Genomic DNA, 25,726 nt, shown 5'->3' on the forward strand with positions numbered 1-25,726 from the left:
ACTCCAAAAACGAATATTTTATACATTTTCATTGTAACAGTGTACTATCCAGTATATGAATGGGCTTCATAAAACTTTTAAAAAATGGTATAGCAGCTCTTATATTGCAAAGATGTAGAAAATAAGAATGGAAGGAGATTTATTAGCTGAACAATTGAGACTTTCAGAAGTGGACAGTTCTCTTTGTCGACAGGCGTTCATTGACACTGATACACCTTATTTATTTGTTTTAATAATTAATATACATTTTATTTCCCAAGGCACCTCCTTTTTTGGTAGACCATGGAGAAACTGGACCTGTTCGCTGCAATAGATGCAAGGCATATATGTGCCCTTTTATGCAATTCATCGAGGGAGGGCGGCGATTCCAGTGCTGTTTCTGCAGTTGTGTTACAGAAGGTAAGGCAGCAGCAACAAAAAAATAAAATGGAACTAGAGTAATAAATCAAACGGAAAGATGACTGTGTGACACACATGGTAGTAGATTTATGGATACATTTAGATTTGCAGAGTGGGGGCTGCCAGATGGGTCTGCATGTGTCAGGGAAGACGCAAGTAGGCACAATCACATGATTGATAAAGGGAACAGCATAGATGATGCTAGGCAGAAGTCGTGTGGTTTGTGGAAAATTCAGGAATATTTCAATACATTATATTGGCCAGTGCCCTGAGGCCTGGAGACCAAAGTGGTGATAATTCCAACACGGTTTAAGTCAAGCATCAAAACAATCCAGGCAAAAAGTCAGTGGATTGAAAGAGCCGCTCTGCAGGCTCATTCATGTGACTGTGCCTACCTGCGTCTTCCCTGACACATGCAGATCCATCTGGCTGCCCCCACTCTGCACAGGACGCCTTTTTAAGTCTGAGGCTGTCCCCCTGTCCTAAAAAGGACCCGCCAAGACACCTCATTTATGCGTTGTCCGGGCCGAAACGTCAACGCTTAACTTTGGTTCAGCCTTTGCATATCTCTGGTTTCTACTGCAGAGCAACCTTGCCACTACGAGAGAGATTCTTTCAATCTTGGTTCTGACCATTCCTGGAAATTGTATATACTTATACATAGCTTCACAATTGTATATACATACACCTTTTTTTTTTTGCAGACTTTTATATAGCGCGAACTAGAACCGAACCGAATCAGTTATCAGTTATCAGACCTTGTCACCAGCACTGAGCACTCATGTCACTTTAAAACACTTGTCACTTTTATACTCCATTTTCACTTGGACAGCCCTGCAATATGTTTATCTGTGATATTTGATTGAACAACTTAATAACAGAAATTTCTGTTGCAAAGTACCTTTGTCTCTTTGATTTATACTGGGGTGTTCTTAAACTTGCCTTTTGCTTAGTTGCGCACACGGATTCATTCAATTTACAGTGTCACTTGACTCACTGAGAATACTGATGCATCTATACTCCTTAATGATTTATCCTTGAGAAACAAAGCAATTGTTGCTCCCCGACAGAGCCATTGTAATTTGCTATGTTACAATTATTCAGCACACAAGGCAGCGTTAGGCATGTATGACCAAGGGGCCAGGCTACACAGACGGGGAATCATACCGTCATTTTGCAGTTCTTTGAGACAATATCCTCTATCAGCGTAATAGATAGTACAAATATTAAATCAACATGCACATCACTCTTCCCATTCTATCCGTTCCTGCCCCAAACAGTCAGCTGTTAGTCTTGATTCATGGTGCCATCTAGTTGCATTGCTTGATATTGTGCAAACAGACCCCCAAAAGCTTTTCAGCCGACTGCAGTGGGGTAACAGTTCATTATAGATCTCCGATTGTGTATTACAATACAACATATCTTTATCCCATTCTGCAATCGTCGGGACGGGAACCCGCATCCAGCGCATTGCTAGCCTACGTTTCGCCAAGAGCAGACCCATAGCAACCAATTTACGAACGTTCTTACGGAGTGGTTTCGTGTAGCCCAAAAGCGCCATTAGGGTTCGAGGGAGAGAGATAGCCCCACGATATCAGACAGCGCTTGAAAGATGCTTCTCCAATAACACTCCACAAAGGGACATTGCCAAGCTAGATGGAAAAAACCAGCCCCCGGCATATCTCATCTCTCACAGCAATCAGTGTCTCGCAAACCATACGTACAGAGTTGTTGTGGAGTGTAATGGACCCTATGTAAGAATTTAAAATGGGCCAACCGATGGCGGCCATTCATTGAGACTTTGCGAGTGGTCTCACAGCAGTAGTACGAAATAGCATCAGTGATTGGGACCCCAAGATCCGCATGCCATGCCAGCCAGCCTTTGCGTATGAAGTGGCCTTTGTAAGTTGTGCCGAGGCATACAGGCGAGAGACTAACTTCACAGGTGATGTTGAGCGCAGCAGCATAGATAGGGCCGGGATCTCCAATGGCTCCCAGAGCTCATCACCTAGTACCACCCTCAGCGCATGGCAAGCTATGAAGAAATAGAATAGTGTTATTGCTGAGTGCCCCATTATCCCAGCGATCACCCCCTTCCATGAGCGCACCCTCCAGTCTTGGAACAGGTCGCCCATGTCATGCATACTGAGACTATTCAATGAGTGAAGAGCCCCTCGCTCGGAGCTGAGTAAACCACTGACACCACTCCACCCTCAGATGAGGCGAGTATAGCTGAGCACCACCATGCATGCAAAGCAGTACGCGCCAAGCATGGATTACGGAGTTGACCAAATCCAGCACTCTGCAGCGCGTGATGGGAGGCCTAGTTAACAACCGTGGAAAGGGGTCCAGGGCAGCAGCCACTTTTTCAATCTGGAGGTGTGGCAAATCGGGCAAGCCATATACCCAGCTGTAGGCATGCGAGGCTTTCGCCACCCTGTAATAGAGTTCAAAATCTGGTGCACCCAGGCCCCCCGGAGTGCAGGGTAAATTAAGTATGTTTAACACTATACGTGTAGTCTTGCCCGCCCAAGCCAGCCTATTCATCCATGTACGCAGCTCCCTGAACATATGTCGGGCTCCACCATGGGTATATTGGCGAAGAGAAAGCGGGGGAGCACCACCATCTTTATCAGAGAAACCCTCCCCACCAGTGAAAGCGGGAGCCTAATACATCTGTCTATATCATCGCCTAACTTGGCAATAGCTCACCATAGTTCACTCTGATCACTTGGTCCACATCAGATTGAACTAGAATACCCAAATAACGGACCGGTTCGGAGGTCCACTGAAAGGGGGAAGTCAAGAGGCACCGGCGCGGTGGATGGAGTTAGCGGAAAAATTATGAATTTATACCAATTAATCTGTAGGCCCGAGATACCACCAGATCGCAGCACCTCGCATATTACTGGGGCAAGGGGAGCGTCTGGGTCCCTGATCTACTACAAAAGGATATTGTCAGCGTAGGCCGAAACCATTATATTTTAGTTGGGGAAACAGAGGCCTCTTTGTCCTTGATATTCACGGAACGCCCTCAGCAGGGGTTCGGCGGCCACTGCATACAACGGGGGGGGGGGGGGATGATAAGGGACATTCTAGACGAGTGCCCCGCGATATGTGAACTGTGGAGGGAACCGTGTCTACCGTGCGGACTCACGCCAGTGGCAAATTATACAGCACCGATATTAGTTGTAGAAATAACTCTCCCACCCCCATAAGTCGCAACACAGCAAGCATAAACTTCCACTCAATGGAATCGAAGGCCTTTTCCACGTCTAAAAAGACTGTGGCCGCCTTTACTTCCAGCTGAACATGTTGAAGGGCACCAAACATTCTTCTGAGATTATAAGACAAAGTACCACCCGGTATGAGTCCAGCTTGCTCCGGACCGGTCAATGAGGGTAATAGCGGAAATAGACGATTAGCCAATATTTAGATAAATAATTTCGTTTCCACATTGAGCTACAAGAGCAGTCCATAGGAGGAGCACTTCTGGGGGTCTTTATCAGCTTTCAACAATGTAATGATCAGAGCCTTGCACATAGAGGGCGGCATGATCCCAGCAACTCCCATTTCCTGAAACAAGGAGCTCAGGTTTGGGACCAAAATGTCACTAAAAGCTTTATAAAAGGACACTGTCCATCCATCCAGCCCCGGAGCACTGCCCTCCTGCATAGAGCTCAACGCCAATCGTATCTCCCGGACCTCAAGGGGCCGCATTAAGGAACTCCCGGTGCCACTCAGTCAACCACGGGAACTTGATGTATTCAAGATAATTCAATATATCATCATCGCTAGGGGCAACTTTAGAGCTACATAGCTCTTGATAGTATCTACGAAACCGATCGTTAATATCCGCCTGATCTGTCAGGAGAGTGCTCTCCTCCTCATCCGTCAGTTCTGCGATGACACCAGCCTTCGTTTTACCACGGGCCAATGCCTCCAGCACCAAACCCGGTCTGTTGACTTCCCCGTATATTCTAGCTGTGGCATATTTACCCATGTATTTGACTTCGCTGTCTGCCTTTTGATGATACTTATACAGTGTGGTCTTCAGCATCCCCCGAGTCTGCGGGTTTTGAGTAGCTGCCTCCTCCGTCTCAAGTTGGGCAATTCGGGATTCCAATAGAGCAGGCCTATCTCTGGCAGAATGTAATACCCCGGCATGTTTACTGATAGCCACCCCCATATAACAACTTTAAATGCCTCCCAGACGGTGGCAAAGGAGTCTACAGAGCCAACGTTGTGAGTGAAAAACTCTGTGATAGCATCTGTGAGCTTAATTACTGCGTCTAATAAGGAGTATGGGGGAAAGCGCCTCACGAACGGAGGAGGACCCTGCGAGGGTGCATTAATCACTAGTAAAATGGGCGAGTGGTCTGAAAAAGTCCGAGCCAAGACAGAACAGTCCTGAATACTGGACAGCAGAGTCTGTGAGATGAACCAGTAATCAATGGGAGTGGGAATATCATGAGGCGCCGAGTAACGTGTGAACCCGCCCCTGACGCCACTTCTAGCCCTCCAAACATCTACCAAGTGCAATTGTAAGGCTATATTCGCAATGGCCCTGGCAGAAGCAAACGGTGGCCTGGGAGGGCCCTTTGAGCGGTCAAGCGCTGGATCTAAGACACAATTAAAGTCACCATCCCAAACCATCAGCCGTGATTCGCGGTCCTTGAGGAGTGCAAATATGGACTTGTAAAATGTCAGGTCGTCATAATTTGAGCCTTAAGAGTTAACAATAAAAAAATTCTGCCCTTTACCATAACATCTGGATATGACATATCTACCAGCTTGGTCTGTTTCACGGTGTTCTACTTGGAGCCCCGATTTAGGATTGATCCATTTCATTGCACCTCTAGAATGTGAAGTAAATCCCGCAGCATGAGAAAGACCTGCTGACCCAGTACCAGTGAACTAACGCACTGCCTGGGAGCAGATGAGTCTCCTGGAGCAGCACAATGTCGACCTCCTTCCCCTTCAAGTACGCCAGGATCTTACGCACCTTCCTGTGGTCATTGAGGCCCCTCACATTCCATGTCATGAGGCTCAACCTCTTAATATGACCCCGTGCTGTGCTGTGACATGTATGGAATTTGTGCAATTGGTGTTGCCACTCTGTGAAGCCTTATGTGGAGCCCCCACATCATGAAAGCAATCAGGCATGTGATCATCAAGAGCATAAAAAAACAAAACCCCACCAGATCCTCCCCCCACCCACTCCTCGCAGTCCCAAACTCAGCTAAGGTGAACATCACCCCTCCCTGTCACCAAAGAAAGAAAAGAAGGTTTAGAAAAACTCCCCACACAAATACAACCAAAACCCCCCAAAATTGCAGGGAATAACACTGTGTAACTAATTGGGGCGGATTTTACCCAGCAGCACCATAGTGTGCCATTACCCTGCCAAGCCACCTCATAACAATAGTACCAGTTCAGCAACAGAAGTGTAGCAACTAGTAGCAACATATACAGTGCCGGAATCAAGTATCTCTCCCATACGAGAGCGCCAAGCGGGCCGCCGCACACCCAACAACCCGTCCAACATGAAGAGGACTCCATCAAATAGCAGATTAGTAGGACAATTTGCTAATCAAACAGCGCAGTACAAGAGCAAACCCCCAAACAAAGATATCGCAGCTCTTAACATAGCGTAAGCAGAACTACAAAGTCAGGAGAAACCCAGACAGAAGCAGCCTCGCCACCTGCACATCAATCATTGTCACCAAGATGGTCAGCCGCACCATCTGCGCAAGAGCTATCCTTCTGCCCCTTCCCACCCCTACCAGCCTTGTTCCAGTTTTTGAGAGCAGTCTGAAGAGATTGCGGGTCAGAAAAAATCTTGCCCTTCCCATCGAACAGTACACTGAGCCGTGCCGGGTAGAGCATAGCATATACAGCAACTTGTAGTCCCGGTGAGGGAGGGACAACATATCCAAGCCCTCCAGGCCTGTCCGGGCAAACTACTCACAGGATGGAAAGACACCTCCAACTGTGACACAATGTCACTTATCAGTCATTTTCGTCAAAACAACCGCTCTCTTCAGTAGCTGAATCATCCGCTGTCATGTCTTTCCTGCGCTTTCTGGACAAATCCCAGTCTTTTAAAGCTTTATGCAGGGACTGAGAAAATCCTTGCCTTGCCGTCAGACCTCACTCTATGCCTCGCCGGATACAGCATCGCGTATTCCACTTTGTGTTCCCGCAGCTTCCGTTTCAGAGGCACAAATTGTTTCCTGGACTCCAATAGTAAAATCCGGGAACAAGGAAAGAGAAGAGCCCTCATATTTCGAATCACCTGATTCTCTGGCCTTTCGCAGCGTCGCATCCCGATCTCTAAAGTGGAGGAACTTCGCCATTATAGGTTGAGGAGGAGCCCCTGGGGGCGGCCTGGGTCCCAGCGAGTGGTGCGCTCTCTCCACAATGAAAATGGAGTAGAAGGTCGCAGTGCCAAGCAGCGTGGTCAGCAATTGTTCAGTGAAAGTCTCCATGTTAACTGTCCCTGTGGACTAGGGCATACCGGTAATGCGTAGATTTCTGCGTCGCGACCTGGCTTCCAAGTCCTCCGCTCTGTCTTGCAAAACAGTCAAAGCTCTCCATTTGTTTTCGCACAGTTACAACATCAGTTTGTGCCTCCTCCGTTTCATTAATCCTGCGTTCGGCCATATCAAGACGCCCCGCGTGTTTGTCGACACACTGTCATACTGTTCATCCTGTGGGATAGAGTATCTATTTTTGCGTCTATCGCTGAGCAGCCTTTTTGTATAGTGGCAAAGATTGCTTTGATGTCGCCAATAGGGTCAACTGACATTGTGTCCGGTCCTGATGTCGCTGACTCTGCATCGTAATCTCTATGTTGAGTTCGCCGTTCCTCAAAGTTCCGTTTGGGCTGCGTCGTATCTGATTTGCCCATGGGAGCTGCAGGCAGGAGCAGGGCAGAGCACACAGGAACAGTAGCAGCCGTCTCCCCAGCCGCTCTGGGCAGTGGTGCACACAGGTGCCTGACAGGGGCTTCACAAAGGGGAAGGCTACACGTGATTTTCCCAGATGGCACTCACAGCTAACTCAAGAACCGGCGCAGTGCCTGCCTGCACTCCCAAAAGAAAAAAAAACGTGGTCCTCCGCCGTTAATAGCGCAGGGTATAGCAAGATCTCACTGAGGGCATTCAATAGCACTCCGCTTCAGCCCGGCACCATTGGGGAAGCGCACTATGGGTGTGTAGCGTTGTGCTCAGGTACAGCCTCTGCACTGCAATCCCAGAGACTCTCCACAGGGAGCCCCGACCGTTCGCTAAGCAACCACTCGATGAGGCACTTTACTGCCTCCCAGCTGCGGAGGCCGCAGCACTGGAACCCAGCGGCAGTCAGGAGCCCCTTTGTGACGCACCCCTGGGTAGGATCTTCAACAGGCAGGGGTCTCGCCGTCTCCGCACCGCAGCAGAGGTGTAAGGGCCAAGCAAGTATACACCTCCGTCGCCGCATGAAGCCCCTCTTGCTCTCCAGTAGTTGCAGCACACAGCGTAGAGGTCCGCAGTGCCTGAGCCTGAATCTCCGGGCCGGTCATGAAGCGCGATTCCGCTCTTGTTGCCTCCAGCTCATCATATTTACAACAAGGGGTGGTGAGGGACAGAGTCTCTGAATTAAGCAGAATACTCTCACCCAGTCAAAAGATCAGGGCTAGATCCAACACCGTTTTTTAGCTCATTGCACCATCCCAGTTTCAGAACCTGGCTGTATGCAAATTAGTCTGTTCCTGTCCCAGTGCATGATGGGAACAGGGCAAACCAAACTACAAAAGCCAATTCTTACACTGGGAAGGAAACCAGCTTCCGGGGACCGGTTTCTGGCATTACAGCCGTCTTCGGCCCGGCTTGCTTGAATCCTGATGGTGCAATGAGCAAGGGACTCGTGTCTGAGTATACCCTTCCACGCTTAGGGTGGACAAAAATATTTACAACAAGGGGTGGTGAGGGACAGAGTCTCTGAATTAAGCAGAATACTCTCACCCAGTCAAAAGATCAGGGCTAGATCCAACACTGTTTTTTAGCTCATTGCACCATCCCAGTTTCAGAACCTGGCTGTATGCAAATTAGTCTGTTCCTGTCCCAGTGCATGATGGGAACAGGGCAAACCAAACTACAAAAGCCAATTCTTACACTGGGAAGGAAACCAGCTTCCGGGGACCGGTTTCTGGCATTACAGCCGTCTTCGGCCCGGCTTGCTTGAATCCTGATGGTGCAATGAGCAAGGGACTCATGTCTGAGTATACCCTTCCACGCTTAGGGTGGACAAAAATATTTACAACAAGGGGTGGTGAGGGACAGAGTCTCTGAATTAAGCAGAATACTCTCACCCAGTCAAAAGATCAGGGCTAGATCCAACACCGTTTTTTAGCTCATTGCACCATCCCAGTTTCAGAACCTGGCTGTATGCAAATTAGTCTGTTCCTGTCCCAGTGCATGATGGGAACAGGGCAAACCAAACTACAAAAGCCAATTCTTACACTGGGAAGGAAACCAGCTTCCGGTTTCCGGCATTACAGCCGTCTTCGGCCCGGCTTGCTTGAATCCTGATGGTGCAATGAGCAAGGGACTCATGTCTGAGTATACCCTTCCACGCTTAGGGTGGACAAAAATATTTACAACAAGGGGTGGTGAGGGACAGTCTCTGAATTAAGCAGAATACTCTCACCCAGTCAAAAGATCAGGGCTAGATCCAACACCGTTTTTTAGCTCATTGCACCATCCCAGTTTCAGAACCTGGCTGTATGCAAATTAGTCTGTTCCTGTCCCAGTGCATGATGGGAACAGGGCAAACCAAACTACAAAAGCCAATTCTTACACTGGGAAGGAAACCAGCTTCCGGGGACCGGTTTCTGGCATTACAGCCGTCTTCGGCCCGGCTTGCTTGAATCCTGATGGTGCAATGAGCAAGGGACTCATGTCTGAGTATACCCTTCCACGCTTAGGGTGGACAAAAATATTTACAACAAGGGGTGGTGAGGGACAGAGTCTCTGAATTAAGCAGAATACTCTCACCCAGTCAAAAGATCAGGGCCTCCAGCTCATCAACACAAGAGCTCAGCGGACTCAGCGTTCAAGGTGAGAGATCAGGATTGTCACTGCCTATAATTAACAAATAGATGTGGCGGCGATCAGAGCACACTTAGCAAGCAGCCATCTTTGGGCCTAGCTAGCTCCGCCCCCCATTACTTTTACATTTAACACGTTAAAAAAAAAAAAACACATGTCTTTTGTTCTTCACTTTGGTTACAATTGTATTGTAATGTAATTATATGTCGCTTATTACCCCTTACGAGGCGCTGAAGGGCTTTACATTGGCCGCATGCTGCTCCAGTACCCAAGTTAATTTGCCCGGTTGTCTTTTGGGGTGATTTCTAGGTTCACACTGATGGATTTCACACCAGAGCACATCTTACATGGCTTCTCTAAGTCTGCAGTGCGGGGGTTTTTATTTTCAAACAACCATTGTTAGGTGTGGTTTTTAATTTAACAAGAAACCCTGGACTACAAACCCCAGAACTTATTTGGTGGATAAATGAAAGCACTTGACGGAAAACATATTATTCCGGGTGAAATTGACTAGGGCTACGGCTTCTTTTAACATTATCGCAAAACAATGTGGTAAAGATCTGATAGACATCTAGCCGCAGATTCCTTAACTTTGAATTCTCCCTAGGTGCCTGTCTAGATCCGGAAATTTTTTCAGCAGTATCTTTGTGCGCCAGGAGGATAAGATCACTGCTTTTCTAATTGTGTGAAGTTCTTTTTACTTTTTTACAGTGCAGCATTCAGGGTTGAATCTTTCTAGGCGCTTGTATGACCACTGGTGGGTATTTGAATTCATTTGTAAAGGTGAGCTCCAACAGTTCTCGGACCTAGTGTTCTGTTCTGCAGAAGCCTGCAGTGATGTTTCAGAGCTTGTAAAGGAAGTCACAGCACCATGAGGAATATGCCATTGTGTATGTCATTTATCTGAAATGAGGCAGTACTAGCTGTAAGGGAACATATTGATGTCCAGTTTCAGATTCTTTCCACATTCCACATGCTATTGCTGCTTTCTGTTTCTTTAGAGGCAGAACTTATCCAAACAGGGCCATTCATTCAAAAAAGGCTGTATGAGTGGCAGCGGCATTGCTCCCAGTCATTACGCTGGAGCCTCTTACTAAATATGAGTTTTTCTAGGGTTGCGGCTGTGAGTAGGATTCATTTGCCATCAACCAACTCCATTTCCGTTCCTTCATCCTCTTCCCCCCCTAAACGCTGTTGTGATAGCACCTTTAAACCTGCAGACGTTCGTATTTGCATGAGGTTTAAAAGAGTAAATGAAGGGTTGGCATGGACCATGAGATGACCGTATCGAGTCAAACAAGACTGCAGAAAAAACAAATCTTTAAGTAACACCCTCCCTCCTGTTCTCATCCATCCACCTGTTGTTCCCCTCTGGTTTCTCCCCCATTCAATTGGCAAAGTCAATAGCTCGCCCATGGGCGAGACCGATTGGCTTTGACAATGCTTGTTGCTTACTTTGAGACATGTTGCAGATCAACCTGCGCTGCTATGCAGCATCTTTAAAAAACAATAATTACACCAATAGAACTTGTATATACAAATCCTATGGCCTATGCCAATGCTTGTTTTCAGTGGAGACCATGAAAGAGGACCTTAAAATAGCTACCAGCTGACCTCCCTTTTTTATCCAAAATGTGATTGGCAGTAGTTCAAAGTTTATTCTGATTGCGCGATTAATTAAAATCAAGCAAACCTTAAAATAAAAAGAGCACAAGGAAATGTAAAGACTATATCATGCTGATTATAAAAGATACCAAAAACAAGAAAAACTACACATTATTACATGATTAATATAATAAAGCAGCAAAAAACTATTCATAATAGCAGCAACAGGAGATTGCAGGGAAACTAAACTAGGACATTGTGGTAAATAAATAATTAATTACCGGTACTATTTTTGAATACAATGAATAAAACAGATAGCTCAATAAATAAGAGACAGGATTCGAGGTATCTTGAGTCTTCAGGCTTTAATCAGGCATAAGGGAAAAGGACAGAACAGCCTGGAAGCACGGGACGGCAGCTGCCAGGGAAAATGGGAATCAGGAATCTGGGATAAGGGATGGGCATAAGGGGGGATAACTTTCAGTAATTGCACAGTATATATATTAAAACAGTTGCATTACATTCAATACAGTAGGCGTAGCAGTAGGCGTTTCTCGTTGCAGTCGCGAAAGATAAGGGCAAAATGATGTAACAAGAAGGCGTGTACAGGGCGTATACATAGACATGTGATGTAAACGTAACAGAAATGTCATAAATGGGGCGGAAACATGGAGGGGGCTACCTGAGCAGCCGGGACCTTTAACCTAGTGGTGCGCGCAAACGGGCAATGACGTGTTACCAGGGAACTGGGGGCTATGACTTCTGCGCTAGAAGAGGAGACTAAAGTCTGGAGTGTCAGAGCGACATGTACCTAAGGCATATCTAGTATCTGGTGTTTGGAGTACATATTGATAGAATCCAAAAGTTATCAGGGCAAAGGCTACTAGACACTAAGACTGGTGCGTGCATAATTCTACATGTATTGCGTGTGCTAGGAATATTCTATGAATATTAATACAGTATTTCTCTTACATGGAGACAGGAAGGCTAGACCATGGCTGAAACTATTGATGCGATTCAGTAGCTTAGGAATGCAGAGAAGGAGGGCTGGACTGATAACTGGAAGCATAACATACTCTTGGCAGACTGGCAGGCAGAGCCAGGCCGGGCCGGGCACTGTGAGGCAGGATGTAAGTGAAGGGTCAGGGATGCAGGTGGGGGCTGTATCGCTCCTCGGAGAGGGTTCAGAAGACAAGAGCTGAATCTGGTGTCCGGGCCCTTTTGAGGCCTAGAAACGGGGACAATTCAATGAATTAACGTGCACACTGTAAAATGTGGCAACATAGGCCTAATACTCGTTGTTTTCATGAGGACTGGAAACTGACATACTAGAGATGGACACAACTATAATTGCGTCTTTAATCGCTCATAGGGGGATACATGCATATCGATCATGCACATATAGCATAAGATGGGGAACACGTAGGCACATACAACATGGCAAAATTTACTTTTCCACATTCCCTCCTTGTGCCCTACGTTTCCATCAGGAAACATCAATATTCATGATACCATCTATCTGTTCATATAGCATCATTTGCTCGTCTCGAATTATCTTGGAACGGGATTTAGGACTAGGAATACAAGAGGTAGCACACATGCCGCAAATCGCAGGGCCACATTGTATACAGAGGCAGCAACTGAATATGATCATTACTGCAATACCTAGGAATGACAATACTTTCCATCCCCAGGCAGATATGATACTCCAAAGCCAACCGGACCATGTCCAGGTGCCTGGATTCTGGTGTAACTGATGGGCAATTTTATGAAGTCTGGTTATAGCTGAATAAACAGACGGCGCGTTATTAGGAATGAAAATGCAGCAACTAGATCCGATGACTCTACATGCTCCTCCTCTATCGGCCAGTATGACGTCAAGAACGAGACGATTTTGGAGCACGACAAATCTCATAGCAGATTGCTCTTCAGTTAAGTTACCTAGAGCAGAAGTAGTCTCATTCACTACTGCTTCAAGGGTTCTGGTTAACCTACGTATTAACTTACTATTCTGGACAGGTCCTATAAAGAAGAAGAAACCTTTATTAAAGTCTTGATATTGTTCTAGAGTAGTTTCAGTTTGATCGACAATTAGGGACTCAATCTCCCTTCTATGTCTGACGTGTACTAGATGTGTGTTTCTGTGATAATCAGATGGGGCTAGAAAAACTGGTGGCAGTAGGAAAGCAATATAACATATTCCATCCCAATCGAGGGGCAGACGAACATATGCGGTCTGACCACAAACAAAATAAGAATGACGTGAGGCTTTGAAAATAGATTTCCCACTGTCACTATACTCGACAATAGTAGTACAATCACTATGTCCTACATGTGCGGAACCATTCTTTCTGACACATAATTCGCCTTTGACTGGTAACACTGAAATAGCAGGCAAATCTGGAGTAGTATCAGACTGAACATTCAGGACCATGAAATTCGAAGAATAATTACCTAAATCATACACTTCATTTTCTAGATCTAACCCTGTTCTATGGGAAAGACCTTGCTTGTCTGGGAAACATGTTCGATTCAGAAGGGACATATCATTTGAGGATGACGTTAACGTGGACCATGCTCCACACGAACCATTATGTGAAAATGGATAAGGAAAGAGTGGCAGAACTCCCTTCGGTGTCTGGAAAGGGGGGAGTCGACCACACACCCAACAATTAGTGGCATTGCTGGTCTGGTGTGAATAGTGTAACATTCGGATGAATGTATTATTACGCATAGCGAGACGATAGGATAGCTCGTGAGGAGGCAGATCACTAAATGTGTGCTCTACTGTAGCATTAGAAAACATATGTACATTTGAAATTGGAAAACATAAATGTAAAGCATAACTTGTGCAGGTAATCATAAGACTCAAAAATAACAAGAAGAATAGAACAATAATACATCTTTTAGAGTTTTGACTAACTCTCTCACTATGTGGGTCTGTCTCATACATGTCAGGAACCTGTCTAACCGTTTCACCCGAGAGGGACTTAGACAATTAAACTGGCTGACTTATTTTACTAGACCTGAGTTTGTCTTTATACTCCTGCTGCGGAGTTTTCTCTAACAGGGGAGGCTTGAGTTCAGAGTCTGTTTTTAGGCAGTCTTTAGGAATAAGGCAGTCCTTAACAAATGTCTTTTCTCGTAATCCATGGAACTTTTTAATATGGCTGAGGTGGACCCACCCCTTCCTGCCTTCAAGTTTCACCGCGGTCCTTGTTGTTAACAACACCATTCGAGGCTCCTTCCACCGGGGCTCCAGCGGACTTGAACGATCAAAATTCCGGACCAAGACATGTTCACCAGGAACGACCTCATGCGGTTTCACCTCGGTGTTGTCGGGAAATGCGGCGGCAACCTGTGAACGACAAGAGTGTAGGGCAGACATCAAGGAAGCTAGGTAATCTGTCAGCATATTACTGGAAACATCTGTAATACTACGGGGTCTAGGTGTACCCCACATGTTTGGAGGGCGGCCGAATACGACCTCATACGGGGACAGACCTGATCTGGAATGCGCAACCATCCTCATATAGAATAAAGCAACTGGCAGGGCAACTAACCAGTCTACACCTTTTTCTCTACAAACTTTAGCAATGCGGATTTTCAGAGTCTGATTGTGTCTCTCTACGAGACCGGCTGCTTCAGGATGGCGTACACAATGGAACTTCCACTGGTACCCTAACAGAAGGGAAACATGTTTCATGAGCTCGGATGAGAATGGCTGGCCGTTATCTGAATACACGACCCTAGGGAGTCCATAGCGGGGAAAGAACTCACGAACCAACTGCCTGGCAGTGGTCGCAGCTGTGTAATCTGGAACCGGATATGCTTCTGTCCACCTGGACAAAGCACATACAACTACGAGGACATACTTAAAACCTCGACATCGCTCCATCTGAATATAATCCATCTGGAGGACTTCAAAAGGGTGGTCAGGAGGTTGGAATCCACCTTGTTCCACCGGGACACTTTTACCTGGATTGAACTGACAACATATCATACAGGTACGGACTTTCTGCTTGGCTGCAGCTCGTAAATGCTTGTTGAACCAAAGGTTCTGAATACTGTCTAACATAGCTTTTTCTCCTAGATGTGCTGGACTATGTGCGGTATTAATAATGACTTGAACCATAGAGTCGGGGAGAAACCATGTGGCTTTTCCCTTCGTCAACCATCCCTGATCTGTCTGGACCCCTCCTTGTTCGGACCATTTCTTGATTTCTTCGGGAGTAGCATGTAACTGTATGTCTATGACATCTTGTGTAGGGTCCTTAACAGTCATACAAGTAGTCTGATCTGGAGTGAGTGTCTGTGTCATGTTAACTGGAATGTCTGGAGTCTGAGCTGTAAGCTTGGCTGTTCGATCTGCTAGATCGTTACCTTGGGAAATGATGTCAGTGACTTTCGTATGTGCCTTGCACTTCATGATAGCAATAGCTGTCGGTAAATGTATTGCATCTAACAGAGCTTGAATGAGAAGACCATGCTGAATTTTGGTTCCATGAGAAGTCATGAAACCTCTCTCCTGCCAGAGCACTCCAAAGTCGTGTACGACTCCGAATGCATAACGTGAATCTGTGTATATGTTTACTTTCAGGTTCTTGGCACGTATGCAGGCTTGGGTCAGAGCGACTAGCTCTGCTGCCTGAGCAGACAGGGTGTCAATACGATGTGTTTCTATAACTTCGGTGTCAGTAGTCACTGCATACGCGGCTACTAGTTCTCCTGTACTTGTTCTCATACACTTGTTCTCATACATGAACCATCCACATAAAGTGTCAGGTCGGGATTAGGTAATGCAATGTCTGTCAGATCTTGTCTTGGCTTAGTCATAGTGTTAACAACTTCCACACAGTCATGTGTGGCAGGATTGGAAGTAACTGACGGTAACAGTGTAGCAGGATTTAGAATGTTGCAGTGTCTGATTTCTGTGTGTGGCTGGAACAGTGTCAGTTCATAACCTGTTAAACGTGCAATTGTCAAGTGCTGAGTCTGGGTTCTGTTTAAAAGAACTTCCACGGAATGTGGGACTTGTACTGTCAGGGAGTGTCCTAACACTATGGAATCACTTTGTCTGATCGCTAGAGCTGTGGCTGCAACTGACTTGAGGCACGCGGGCAGAGCCTGGGCCACTGGATCTAATGTGCTCGAGAAATAAGCACAGGGCTTGTATTGTCCTGCTTGGTCTTGTGTGAGAACAGATAATGCAGTACCATCACGTTCTGTGACAAAAAGTGTAAAAGGCTTACTGTAGTTCGGTGTTGCTAGAACTGGTGCTTGACATAAGGCTTTCTTTAACTCATTAAAAACAAGTGTATGTTCCTGGGTCCAAGGGAGGACAGTCGATACGGCTGCCTCCTGTGTCGTTAACTGTATTAGTGGCTTGGCTAGAAATGCATACTGAGGAATCCATTGTCTGCAGTAAGAAGTAAGGCCGATAAAAGCTCGTACCTCCTTCTGTGTCTTGGGCTGTGGAAGACTCGCTATTAACTGGATACGATCAGGTGTCAACTGCCTACCCCACTTGGACAGCAAGTGTCCCAAGTATACCACTTGCTGGACACAGAATTGTAATTTGAAAGGGGACACCTTGTGCCCCTGGTCGGCTAGAAAATACAGAACTGTAAGTGACGCACGCTCGCAGTCACGTTCAGAACGGGCTGTGATCAGTAGATCATCGACATACTGGAGCAGGGCAGTGTCAGTTGGCATGCGAATATTGTCTAGTTGTCTCTTAAGTGCTTGACTGTAAATGCTAGGACTTTCTGTAAAACCTTGAGGAGCTCGTGTGAATTTATAGCTTCTTCCATTTAAACAAAAACCGAAAAGGTACTGGCTGTCTGGATGAATGGGGACACTGAAAAATGCGTTCTTGAGATCGATAACTGTGAAGAACGTAGCTTCAGAATCAATGGCTGTCAAAAGGGATGAAATATCTGGGACTACTGGATACTGAGGTATGATACATTTATTAAGCTCTCGAAGGTCAAACACTAATCGATATACTGGAGGTGCATTTGGATCAGTTCGTTTCAGGACTGGAATGATAGGAGAATTACATACATTGGAGTCAGTTTCTACAACCACTCCTTGAGCAATAAGTTCATCAATAATCTTGGATAAGGCTGCTACAGCCTCAGGTGGCAATTTGTACTGTCTGATTCGTGGCAAAACTACACCTTGCTTTAGAGTCACACGATGGGGTGTGATATGCATACAACCTACATCAGTTGGACCTTGCGCCCATAAATGCTGTGGTACATTCAATAATCTTGGATCAAAATCACGTAATACATAATGACCTTTGAAGTCTCTCAAAAACAATCGGACCCCTTCTGGGGAGCAGCAAATTACTGCTCCTAATTCTTTTAATGTCTTAATGCCTAACAAATTTTCTGGACATGATTTCGTAAGTAACAAATCAGTAGTTCGGGACAATGGACCAACTTCTAGAGTAACTGGTTTCGAAATTTCATTAACAATTGGCTTTCCTGAAAATCCAAGGGAAACATTTTTAGAGCCTGAGAGCGGAGCCCCTGGAACCTCGTCATGACTGATGGTAGTCCTACTTGCCCCTGTATCAATCAAAAACTTTCGGTCTTTCCCTAATACTTGACTGTGTACATAGGGACCCTCTTGATCTACGGGTATCTCGATGAGAGGCAAGCCTACCTCCCTCTCTAGGCTGTTTCATGAATACGGCTGATAATCTGGATACTCTGTCTGAGCATACTGGTACATCTGCTGTGTAACATGCTGTGTTGCAGCGATAGGCTGCGGTGCTGGAACTGTGTGTTGTGCATTCTGTGGTGGCTGAGAAGTCTGTTAAACTTGTTCTTGTCTAGGCGGACGTGGTCTTTCTTTAGTTTTACCAGTAGCTATGTTGTGTTTCAGAACTGCACACTCGTTTATAAAATGACCTGGCTGTTTACAATAATTGCAAGTCCCTTTAACGGGAGCTGCAGGATGACTGGCTTGATTCGGACCCCTCTTCTGATTGTCCTGTGGAACAGATTGTGCAACTAATACTTTCATTTTCGTGTCTTTCATACGTCTCCTTTCGTGTTCTTGCTCTTCCCTGATTCTGTTCTGGTGGTACTGGAGCATTTGTAACATTTGTGACGGAGTATTAGCTTGCCAGGTACTTTCGACTTTCAAAACTCGATTTTTAACTTGTGGTAAAGAATTCTCGACTAGTTTGGTAACAAAAAGATGAGGGAACGATTCACTACTTGTTTTCAGACCACTGTTAATAATAAAACATTTTTCAAATCTAGAATAAAAATCACTAGTGTCTTCATCTTGTTTCTGTTTACAGGCTGAGATTGCATCCCAATCTTCCTTTTTTGTGGCTAGTAATCTTGGCAAAACTTGTATCAATAACTCGGGCAAATCTTTACATTTCTCCCCAAGACCGGTACCTGGTACTCGTAAACCATCTTCAGCTTCTAGAGCTGTCCAATCAATCTTTTTCTCTCCCACCTCCCATTCTTTTTCCTTGAGTTTTTCATATACCCCTGCGGGCAACAGAACCTTTAACATTTTAATGATATCAGGATACGTGTATTCTCCCATACGGAGCATGTCTTTTAATTCTCGATGGAACCCTGCTGGATCTTTGTCGTGACAGGGAATTAACTTTTTCATCTCTAAGAGTTCCATCTTTGTGATAGGGGTGTAAACAAATACTCGTTCTAGCTCACCACCCGCTGTCCTAACTGGGTGTACTTCTCGTAACGGATGCTGTCTATCTATGTAAAATGATTTACTTTCTGGAGGTGAGACATGAACAAAATGCGGATTCAGAAACGTTCGATATTTGTGGCGCTGTTCTAGGATGACACTAATTAAATCAGTACCTAAACCCCTCCATCTATACTGGAGTAACTCGTTCAATACATCATGTAACGGACCTGGATCAGAATGCTGTCCCTCATACAGTGTAATGAGGTGCTGGATCATATACATACCCACCAGTCGCTGCTCGGCTGGGGGCAGTTTCAGAAACATTTGTGCCACTATTTCATCTGGAAAAGTGGTAGAATCAGTAGTCCATCGGACTGCTGATCGGACTAGTTCTTGCTCATGCATTGTGCTAAGCTCACTATAACCTATTCGTGATTTCAGAATGTGATCGGTAGCTTGGAATACTTGTTCAAGAGAACTCTGCTCTGGTGCTGGAGGAGGGAAAACTTTCTTGTGATTTAGGCGTGAATGTCGGTCGGGAAGTCTAGTTCTGCCTACATACGCTATTCTGGAGGGATTCTCGTCGTCTACCTCTTCAGTAAGAGAGTCGTCTTCTTTCTCGGTTACTTGTACTGCTTCCCGTTTCTCGTGTAACTTTATTATTTCCCTACGGATTTTCTTGTACATACTCTCTATACAGTTCTGTGTCTTGTGTCTTCCCTCGGCTATATGGTCACTCCACCTAGTCAGGACTTTCATTTCTTCCGGATCTTTATCCGGATAATCTTGTTCTCTTATTAAACAATTAATTAGAAACTTTAAAAGCATGAGCTGAATCTCGACTTTTCTTTGAATCATGGCGTCGCGAACACTTTCTGGATCTACTCCTGTACGGATAAAACGATATATTCTGTCTAGATATTCTTTCATATTGGGCAGGGTGTCCAAATATTCGGTCACCCGTCTTACACGCAATGAATATATGACCATATCTGAAAGAAACAGGTTAGTATTAGATTCCTTACCTTAGAATATCCCCAGGCGTCAGTCTGGATCCGGAAACTTTTGCGTAGCAGTACCCCTGCGCGTCGGTAGGCGTCGTCTGCAGGCGTCCCCTGCGGCTCCGCGTCGTCGGCGTCGTGCGCCGTGATGACGTCGCTGGAGTATATAGACGCCGCCTCCGCGCGCTGACGTCAGTTCTTCTTTTTTCCGCGCCAGTTAGCGCAGATCCGAAGAGCAGTACTCCGGTCTTTTGACCAAGTTTATTGTTAACTACTTAATCTTCTACGGTGCCGGTAGGATGCCCGGTTTCAAGGGTTGCGACGAGTGCGACCGCCTGATGTCGGTCACCGACCACCATCGACTCTGCCTCCGGTGTCTGGGCGCGGACCACGACGTGGAGTCCTGCGTCGACTGTCGGGCCTTGACTGGTAAAGCTAGGCGGGAGCGGTCCCGCAAGCTTCTCGAGCTCCGTGTGTCGGCCCCGCGTCGAGAGCGGTCCCGGTCCGGTCGGAGGTCGAGGGAGCGGTCGAAGGAACGATCGCGGAGCCGCCATGAGCGCTCCGGGAGTCGCCACCATTCCTCCGGTTCGTCAGGTAAGCGTAAGAAGTTGGGGCGTCGTCATCGTACCCCCGACTCCCCCCGACGCCCGCGTGATGCGGCCGGGGGCTCGGGTGGCCCCACCCCCGCGGCCCCGCGTGGGTTGCCGACGCCGTCTGCCCCATACCCGTCGGTCCCTGGGGAAGGCGCGTCGCGTGAGGAGATCGAGGCCTTCCTCATCGCTATGAGGGCGAGGTCTCCTCCGGCGGGGCCTACGGCGCCTGCGGGCCCGTCGGTCCCGTCTGGGGGCCCTAGCGGTTCGGGTGCTCCTGCCTCGACGCCGCCGGTGGCTCCGGCCTCGGCGCCGCTGGGCCCCTCAGGTTCGTCGCCGGCTGGTCTACCGGCCTCTCCGGCGTCGGTTCCTTTGAGCCAACCCGTGGTACCGCCTCCGCGCGGTGCAGCGACTCCGCCGTCTGTTTCCCCTCTGACTCCTGACGCGGAGTCGGACCGGCGTCGTCCGACGCCGGATCCGGCGCCGATGGGGCCCATTGACCCCGAGGTCTATATCGTCGATCCAGAATACGGCGATGAGGACGAGTATGGAGAGGGTTGGGAGGGGTCTGAGGACCCTTTATCCCGTGCCTGCCAGTACTATGTGGACTGGGTAGGTGATCTGGGTGATGCCAGTGGTCTGGACGAGTCGCCCAACCCTGGGTTTGTCTCCCCGACCCCTGTGGCGTCTGAGGCGGGTGCTGCCTATTCGGTGGTCCTGATGAGGGCTGCCAAGGCCTTGAGCCTTGAGCTCCCTGTCGCGAAGGTCAAGCCGAACATTCTGACCAAAGTGTTTAAACCGCAGTCATGCCCCCAGGAGCCTCTGCTGCCGTTTAATGAGGCCCTGACGGATGTCCTTTTGGGCACCTGGTCCAGGCCCGCTTCCGGTGCACCGGTTGACCGGAACGTTGCCAGGCGTCACCGTCCGTGCTCGGACGACCCTGCCTTCCTATCCACCCATCCCTCCCCGGAGAGTCTGGTGATCCAGGCCTCCACTTCGCAGTCCGCGTTCCCGTCGGCTCCGCCCGATCGGGAATCAAAGCGGTATGACCAATTTGGTAAAAAGGTCTTTTCCTCTTTGAGCGCTGGACTGCGGTCTTGTAATACCGCGTGCCTCTTGGGCCGCTACACCCACTCCCTGTGGGATACGGTCGAGGAGTGTTTGCCGCAATGCCCCCAGGAAGTGCGGGACAAGCTCACCCGGGCCTTCGTTGAAGGCCGGGATGCGGCGCGGTACTCGATCCGTTGTGGTCTGGACACGACCGACTCGCTGGGACGGGCTATGTCCACGACGGTGGCGATTCGTCGCCATGCTTGGCTGAGATCTGCCAACTTCTCGCCAGACGTCCAAAATACACTCATGGACATGCCATTTGATGGCAGTCGCCTGTTTGGTGACAAAGCGGACCACGCGCTGGAGCGCTTCAAGGACTCCAGGGTCACGGCCAAGTCCTTGGGTCTTTCGACCCAGCGCCAGCAAACGGGTTCGTTTCGCCCCTTTCGTGGCCAAGGGAGGGGCGGTCCCACACGTGCTGCCAGCCACGCGCCGCAGAACGCTCCCCAGCGCGGTGGCGGCCGTGGTTTCCGCCGTGGTGGCGGTAGAGGCCAGCGGCGAGGTCAGTCCACGCCTCCCCCCGCTGCTGCATCCAAGCCTTCCTAGTCCGAGCTTTCGGGCTCACGTGACGCCAGTGGGTGGCAGGGTTCGCCATCACCACTCCCGCTGGCGCGCGATAACATCGGACAGGTGGGTGCTGCAGCTCGTTCGAAGGGGCTACGCCCTCCCCTTCGAGTCCACTCCTCCAGCCATGCCACCGCAGAACCACCGTGTGTCGGGGGACCACTTGACACTTCTGCAGGAGGAAGTTACGGCCCTCTTGGCCAAGGGGGCCATCGAGCGCGTTCCTGGGCCAGAAGTAGGGTGTGGTTGCTACTCCCACTACTTTCTGGTGCCCAAGAAGGACAAAGGAGGCCTGCGTCCTATCTTGGACCTACGGAACGTCAACGGCTTCCTCCGGAAGGAGAAGTTCAAGATGTTGACTTTGGCTCAGGTCTTGGCTGCTCTAGACCCACAAGACTGGATGGTAGCGTTGGACTTGCAGGATGCGTATTTTCACATCCCCGTCCTGCCGGCCCACCGGCGTTACCTGCGGTTCACGGTAGGCCACGAGCACTTTCAGTTTATCGTGCTCCCCTTCGGCCTTACCAGCGCCCCACGGGTGTTCACGAAAGTGATGGCGGTGGTCGCAGCTCATCTGCGCCGGTTAGGGGTTTCAGTCTTCCCCTACCTCGACGACTGGTTGTTGAAGGCGGGCTCGCCCCAGACAGTCGTCCACCACCTTCAGATGACGGCAGACCTCCTGCACGAGCTGGGGTTTTCCATCAATGTGCCGAAATCACACCTGTGTCCCTCTCAAAAGCTCCTTTTCATCGGAGCGGTTCTCGACTCGGCGCAGTTTCGGGTTTATCCCCCGGAACGGCGGGTCCGGGATATTCAGGCTCTGATTCCCATCTTTCAGCCGTTATCCCGGGTTTCGGTCAGGTTGACGCTGCGGCTTCTGGGGCTGATGGCCTCCTGCATCCTACTGGTGCATCACGCCAGGTGGCGGATGCGGGCTCTGCAGTGGGACCTGAAGTTTCAGTGGGCCCAGCATCAGGGCAACCTATCCGACCATGTCCTGATCTCGGAGGGCACTGCGAGACAGTTGCAGTGGTGGCTTACGGACCGCGATTGGGTCAGAGGCAGATCCCTCTCCCTTCCCCAACCGGAGCACGTGGTTGTGACGGACGCGTCCCTCCAGGGCTGGGGTGGCCACTTGGGAGAGGCGGAGATCAGAGGCATCTGGTCTCCAGCGGAGTCCCGGCTCCATATCAACCTGTTGGAGCTGCGGGCGATTCGCCTAGCACTGAAGGCATTCCTCCCCTTTGTCAACGGGAGTGTAGTGCAGGTGTTCACGGACAACACCACCGCCATGTGGTACTGCAACAAACAGGGCGGTGTGGGGTCGTGGACCCTTTGCCAGGAGGCTCTGCGTCTCTGGCAATGGCTGGAACGTCAGGGCGTGACTCTGACGGTTCAACACCTGGCAGGTTCTCTGAACGCCAGGGCGGACGAACTCAGCCGTCGGTGCTCGGTGGATCACGAATGGCGTCTGAACTCGGACGTGGCGAGAGGCCTCTTTCAGCAATGGGGAGAGCCTTGGTTAGATCTATTCGCCACAGAAGAGAACGCGCAATGTCATCAGTTCTGCGCGTTGGAGTTTCCAAGACGGCACTCGCTCGGCGACGCCTTTCGGCGCGAGTGGAGTTGCGGTCTGTTGTACGCCTTTCCGCCTATACCACTTCTGCCCAGAGTGCTGAAGAAGATCAGGCGCGACCGGGCCCAAGTTATCCTTGTGGCTCCGGACTGGGCTCGAAGATACTGGTATCCCGAGCTACTCAGCATGACAGTCGGTCCCTCGATCCGCCTGCCCCTTCAGGAGGACCTTCTGTCGCAGCAGCAGGGGACGGTCCTCCACCCGAACCTGTCCAGTCTCCACCTCCATGCTTGGAGATTGAGCGGCGGCAGTTGAGGCCATTTGACTTGCCTCCTGAAGTCTGTGATGTAATTCTGGCAGCCAGGCGTCCCTCCACGAAGTCGGTATACGCCTGCCGGTGGAACAGATTTGTGGCATGGTGCACAGCAAAGGCTGTGGATCCCCTTTCTGCCCCTCTGTCTGAGGTTCTCCTCTTTCTCCTTTCCCTTGCCCAGCAGGGCTCTGCTCTGGGCACTATCAAGGGCTATCTTTCTGCCCTTTCCGCCTTCTTGAGGCTACCTGATCAGCCATCTTTATTCAAGTCCCCTATTGTGTTAAGATTCTTGAAGGGCATCACGCACATGTATCCTCCAACTCCGTTCGTGATGCCTCAGTGGGACTTGAACCTGGTCTTGACTTTCCTGATGTGCGCTCCCTTTGAGCCCCTTCATTCCTGTCCTCTCCGTCTTCTCACTTTAAAGACGGCCTTCCTGGTGGCCATCACCTCTGCCAGGAGAGTGAGTGAGCTCCAGGCTCTTTCTGTTAAACCTCCTTTCTTGTCTGTTCATCCTGATAAGGTGGTCCTTCGGACTAGACCTTCTTTCCTGCCCAAGGTAGTCTCTGCTTTTCACATTGGGCAGTCCATCACCTTGCCCTCCTTCTTCCCGCCTCCGCATCCTTCAAAGGATGAAGAGCGGCTCCATCGTCTGGACCCAAAACGTGCGCTTTCGTTTTACATGGATCGCACACGCCAGTTCCGGGTGGATGACCAACTGTTTGTTGGCTACGTGGGTGAGAAGAAGGGAAGGGCGGTGCAGAAACGAACCATCTCTCGGTGGGTCGTCCTGTGCATCAAAGCATGCTACTCTTTGGCTCGGAAGGAGCCTCCTGTTGGGCTGAGGGCCCATTCCACTCGGGCCACGGCGGCTACTACTGCCCTGGGCCAGGGAGTCCCTTTGCAGGACATTTGCCAGGCGGCCACGTGGGCCTCGCTGCACACCTTTGCGAGGCACTACTGCCTGGACAGTCAAGTCCGGAGGGATGGCTTCTTTGGCCGTTCGGTCCTCCAGGACTTTCTGGTGTAGGTTTGTATTGGTTCGCAGACCCACCACCGGGGTTGGTATTGCTGGGGTATCTATTCTAAGGTAAGGAATCTAATACTAACCTGTTTCTTTCAGATGAACAAGTTACTTACCTTCGGTAACGATATATCTGTAAGAAACAGTAGTTAGTATTAGATTCCTTACCGCCCCACCCATCCTCCCCGTTCTGCGAACTGATACCTAGGGTTAAGGACATCCCTTTCAGGGCCCTAGTTTCAAATGGCACCAGTGTTAGTTCTCACATGGCTCTGCGTGTTCTGGCGCGGAAAAGCTGTGTGCAAAGAACTGACGTCAGCGCGCGGAGGCGGCGTCTATATACTCCAGCGACGTCATCACGGCGCACGACGCCGACGACGCGGAGCCGCAGGGGACGCCTGCAGACGACGCCTACCGACGCGCAGGGGTACTGCTACGCAAAAGTTTCCGGATCCAGACTGACGCCTGGGGATATTCTAAGGTAAGGAATCTAATACTAACTACTGTTTCTTACAGATATATCGTTACCGAAGGTAAGTAACTTGTTCATTACCATCGCCTGAAACTGGATCATAACGGCATTCAGTAAGTGCTCGCTTGATATCTGCAAATGTCTGAATTTTTGGCGAACGCTGTAACGCTCGTTCATGTAGCTCAAGTATCGTCATACGTCTGTGTTGAGGCGGGGTTCCAGGAGGACTTCCCCCCGCGGCTCCTAGACTAGAATCGTCGGTGTGTACTGTACGTGCTGGTAGAGTGA

General features: G+C 49.0%; 1 protein-coding gene across 8 annotated transcripts in view; it reads left to right on the plus strand.

The window, feature by feature from the left end:
* Nucleotides 1–25,726, plus strand: part of SEC24C (SEC24 homolog C, COPII component) — a 1,539,459-nt gene that overhangs the window by 600,401 nt on the left and 913,332 nt on the right. For all 8 annotated transcript variants that reach the window (XM_078643234.1, XM_078643230.1, XM_078643232.1 and 5 more), the window contains one exon: nucleotides 261–399. In XM_078643234.1, the coding sequence (XP_078499360.1) occupies nucleotides 261–399 (139 nt within the window). The remainder of the gene's footprint in view (nucleotides 1–260; nucleotides 400–25,726) is intronic.

Source organism: Lissotriton helveticus, chromosome 5_1 (genome assembly GCF_964261635.1).
Source record: "Lissotriton helveticus chromosome 5_1, aLisHel1.1, whole genome shotgun sequence".
Taxonomy (NCBI): Eukaryota; Metazoa; Chordata; class Amphibia; order Caudata; family Salamandridae; genus Lissotriton; species Lissotriton helveticus.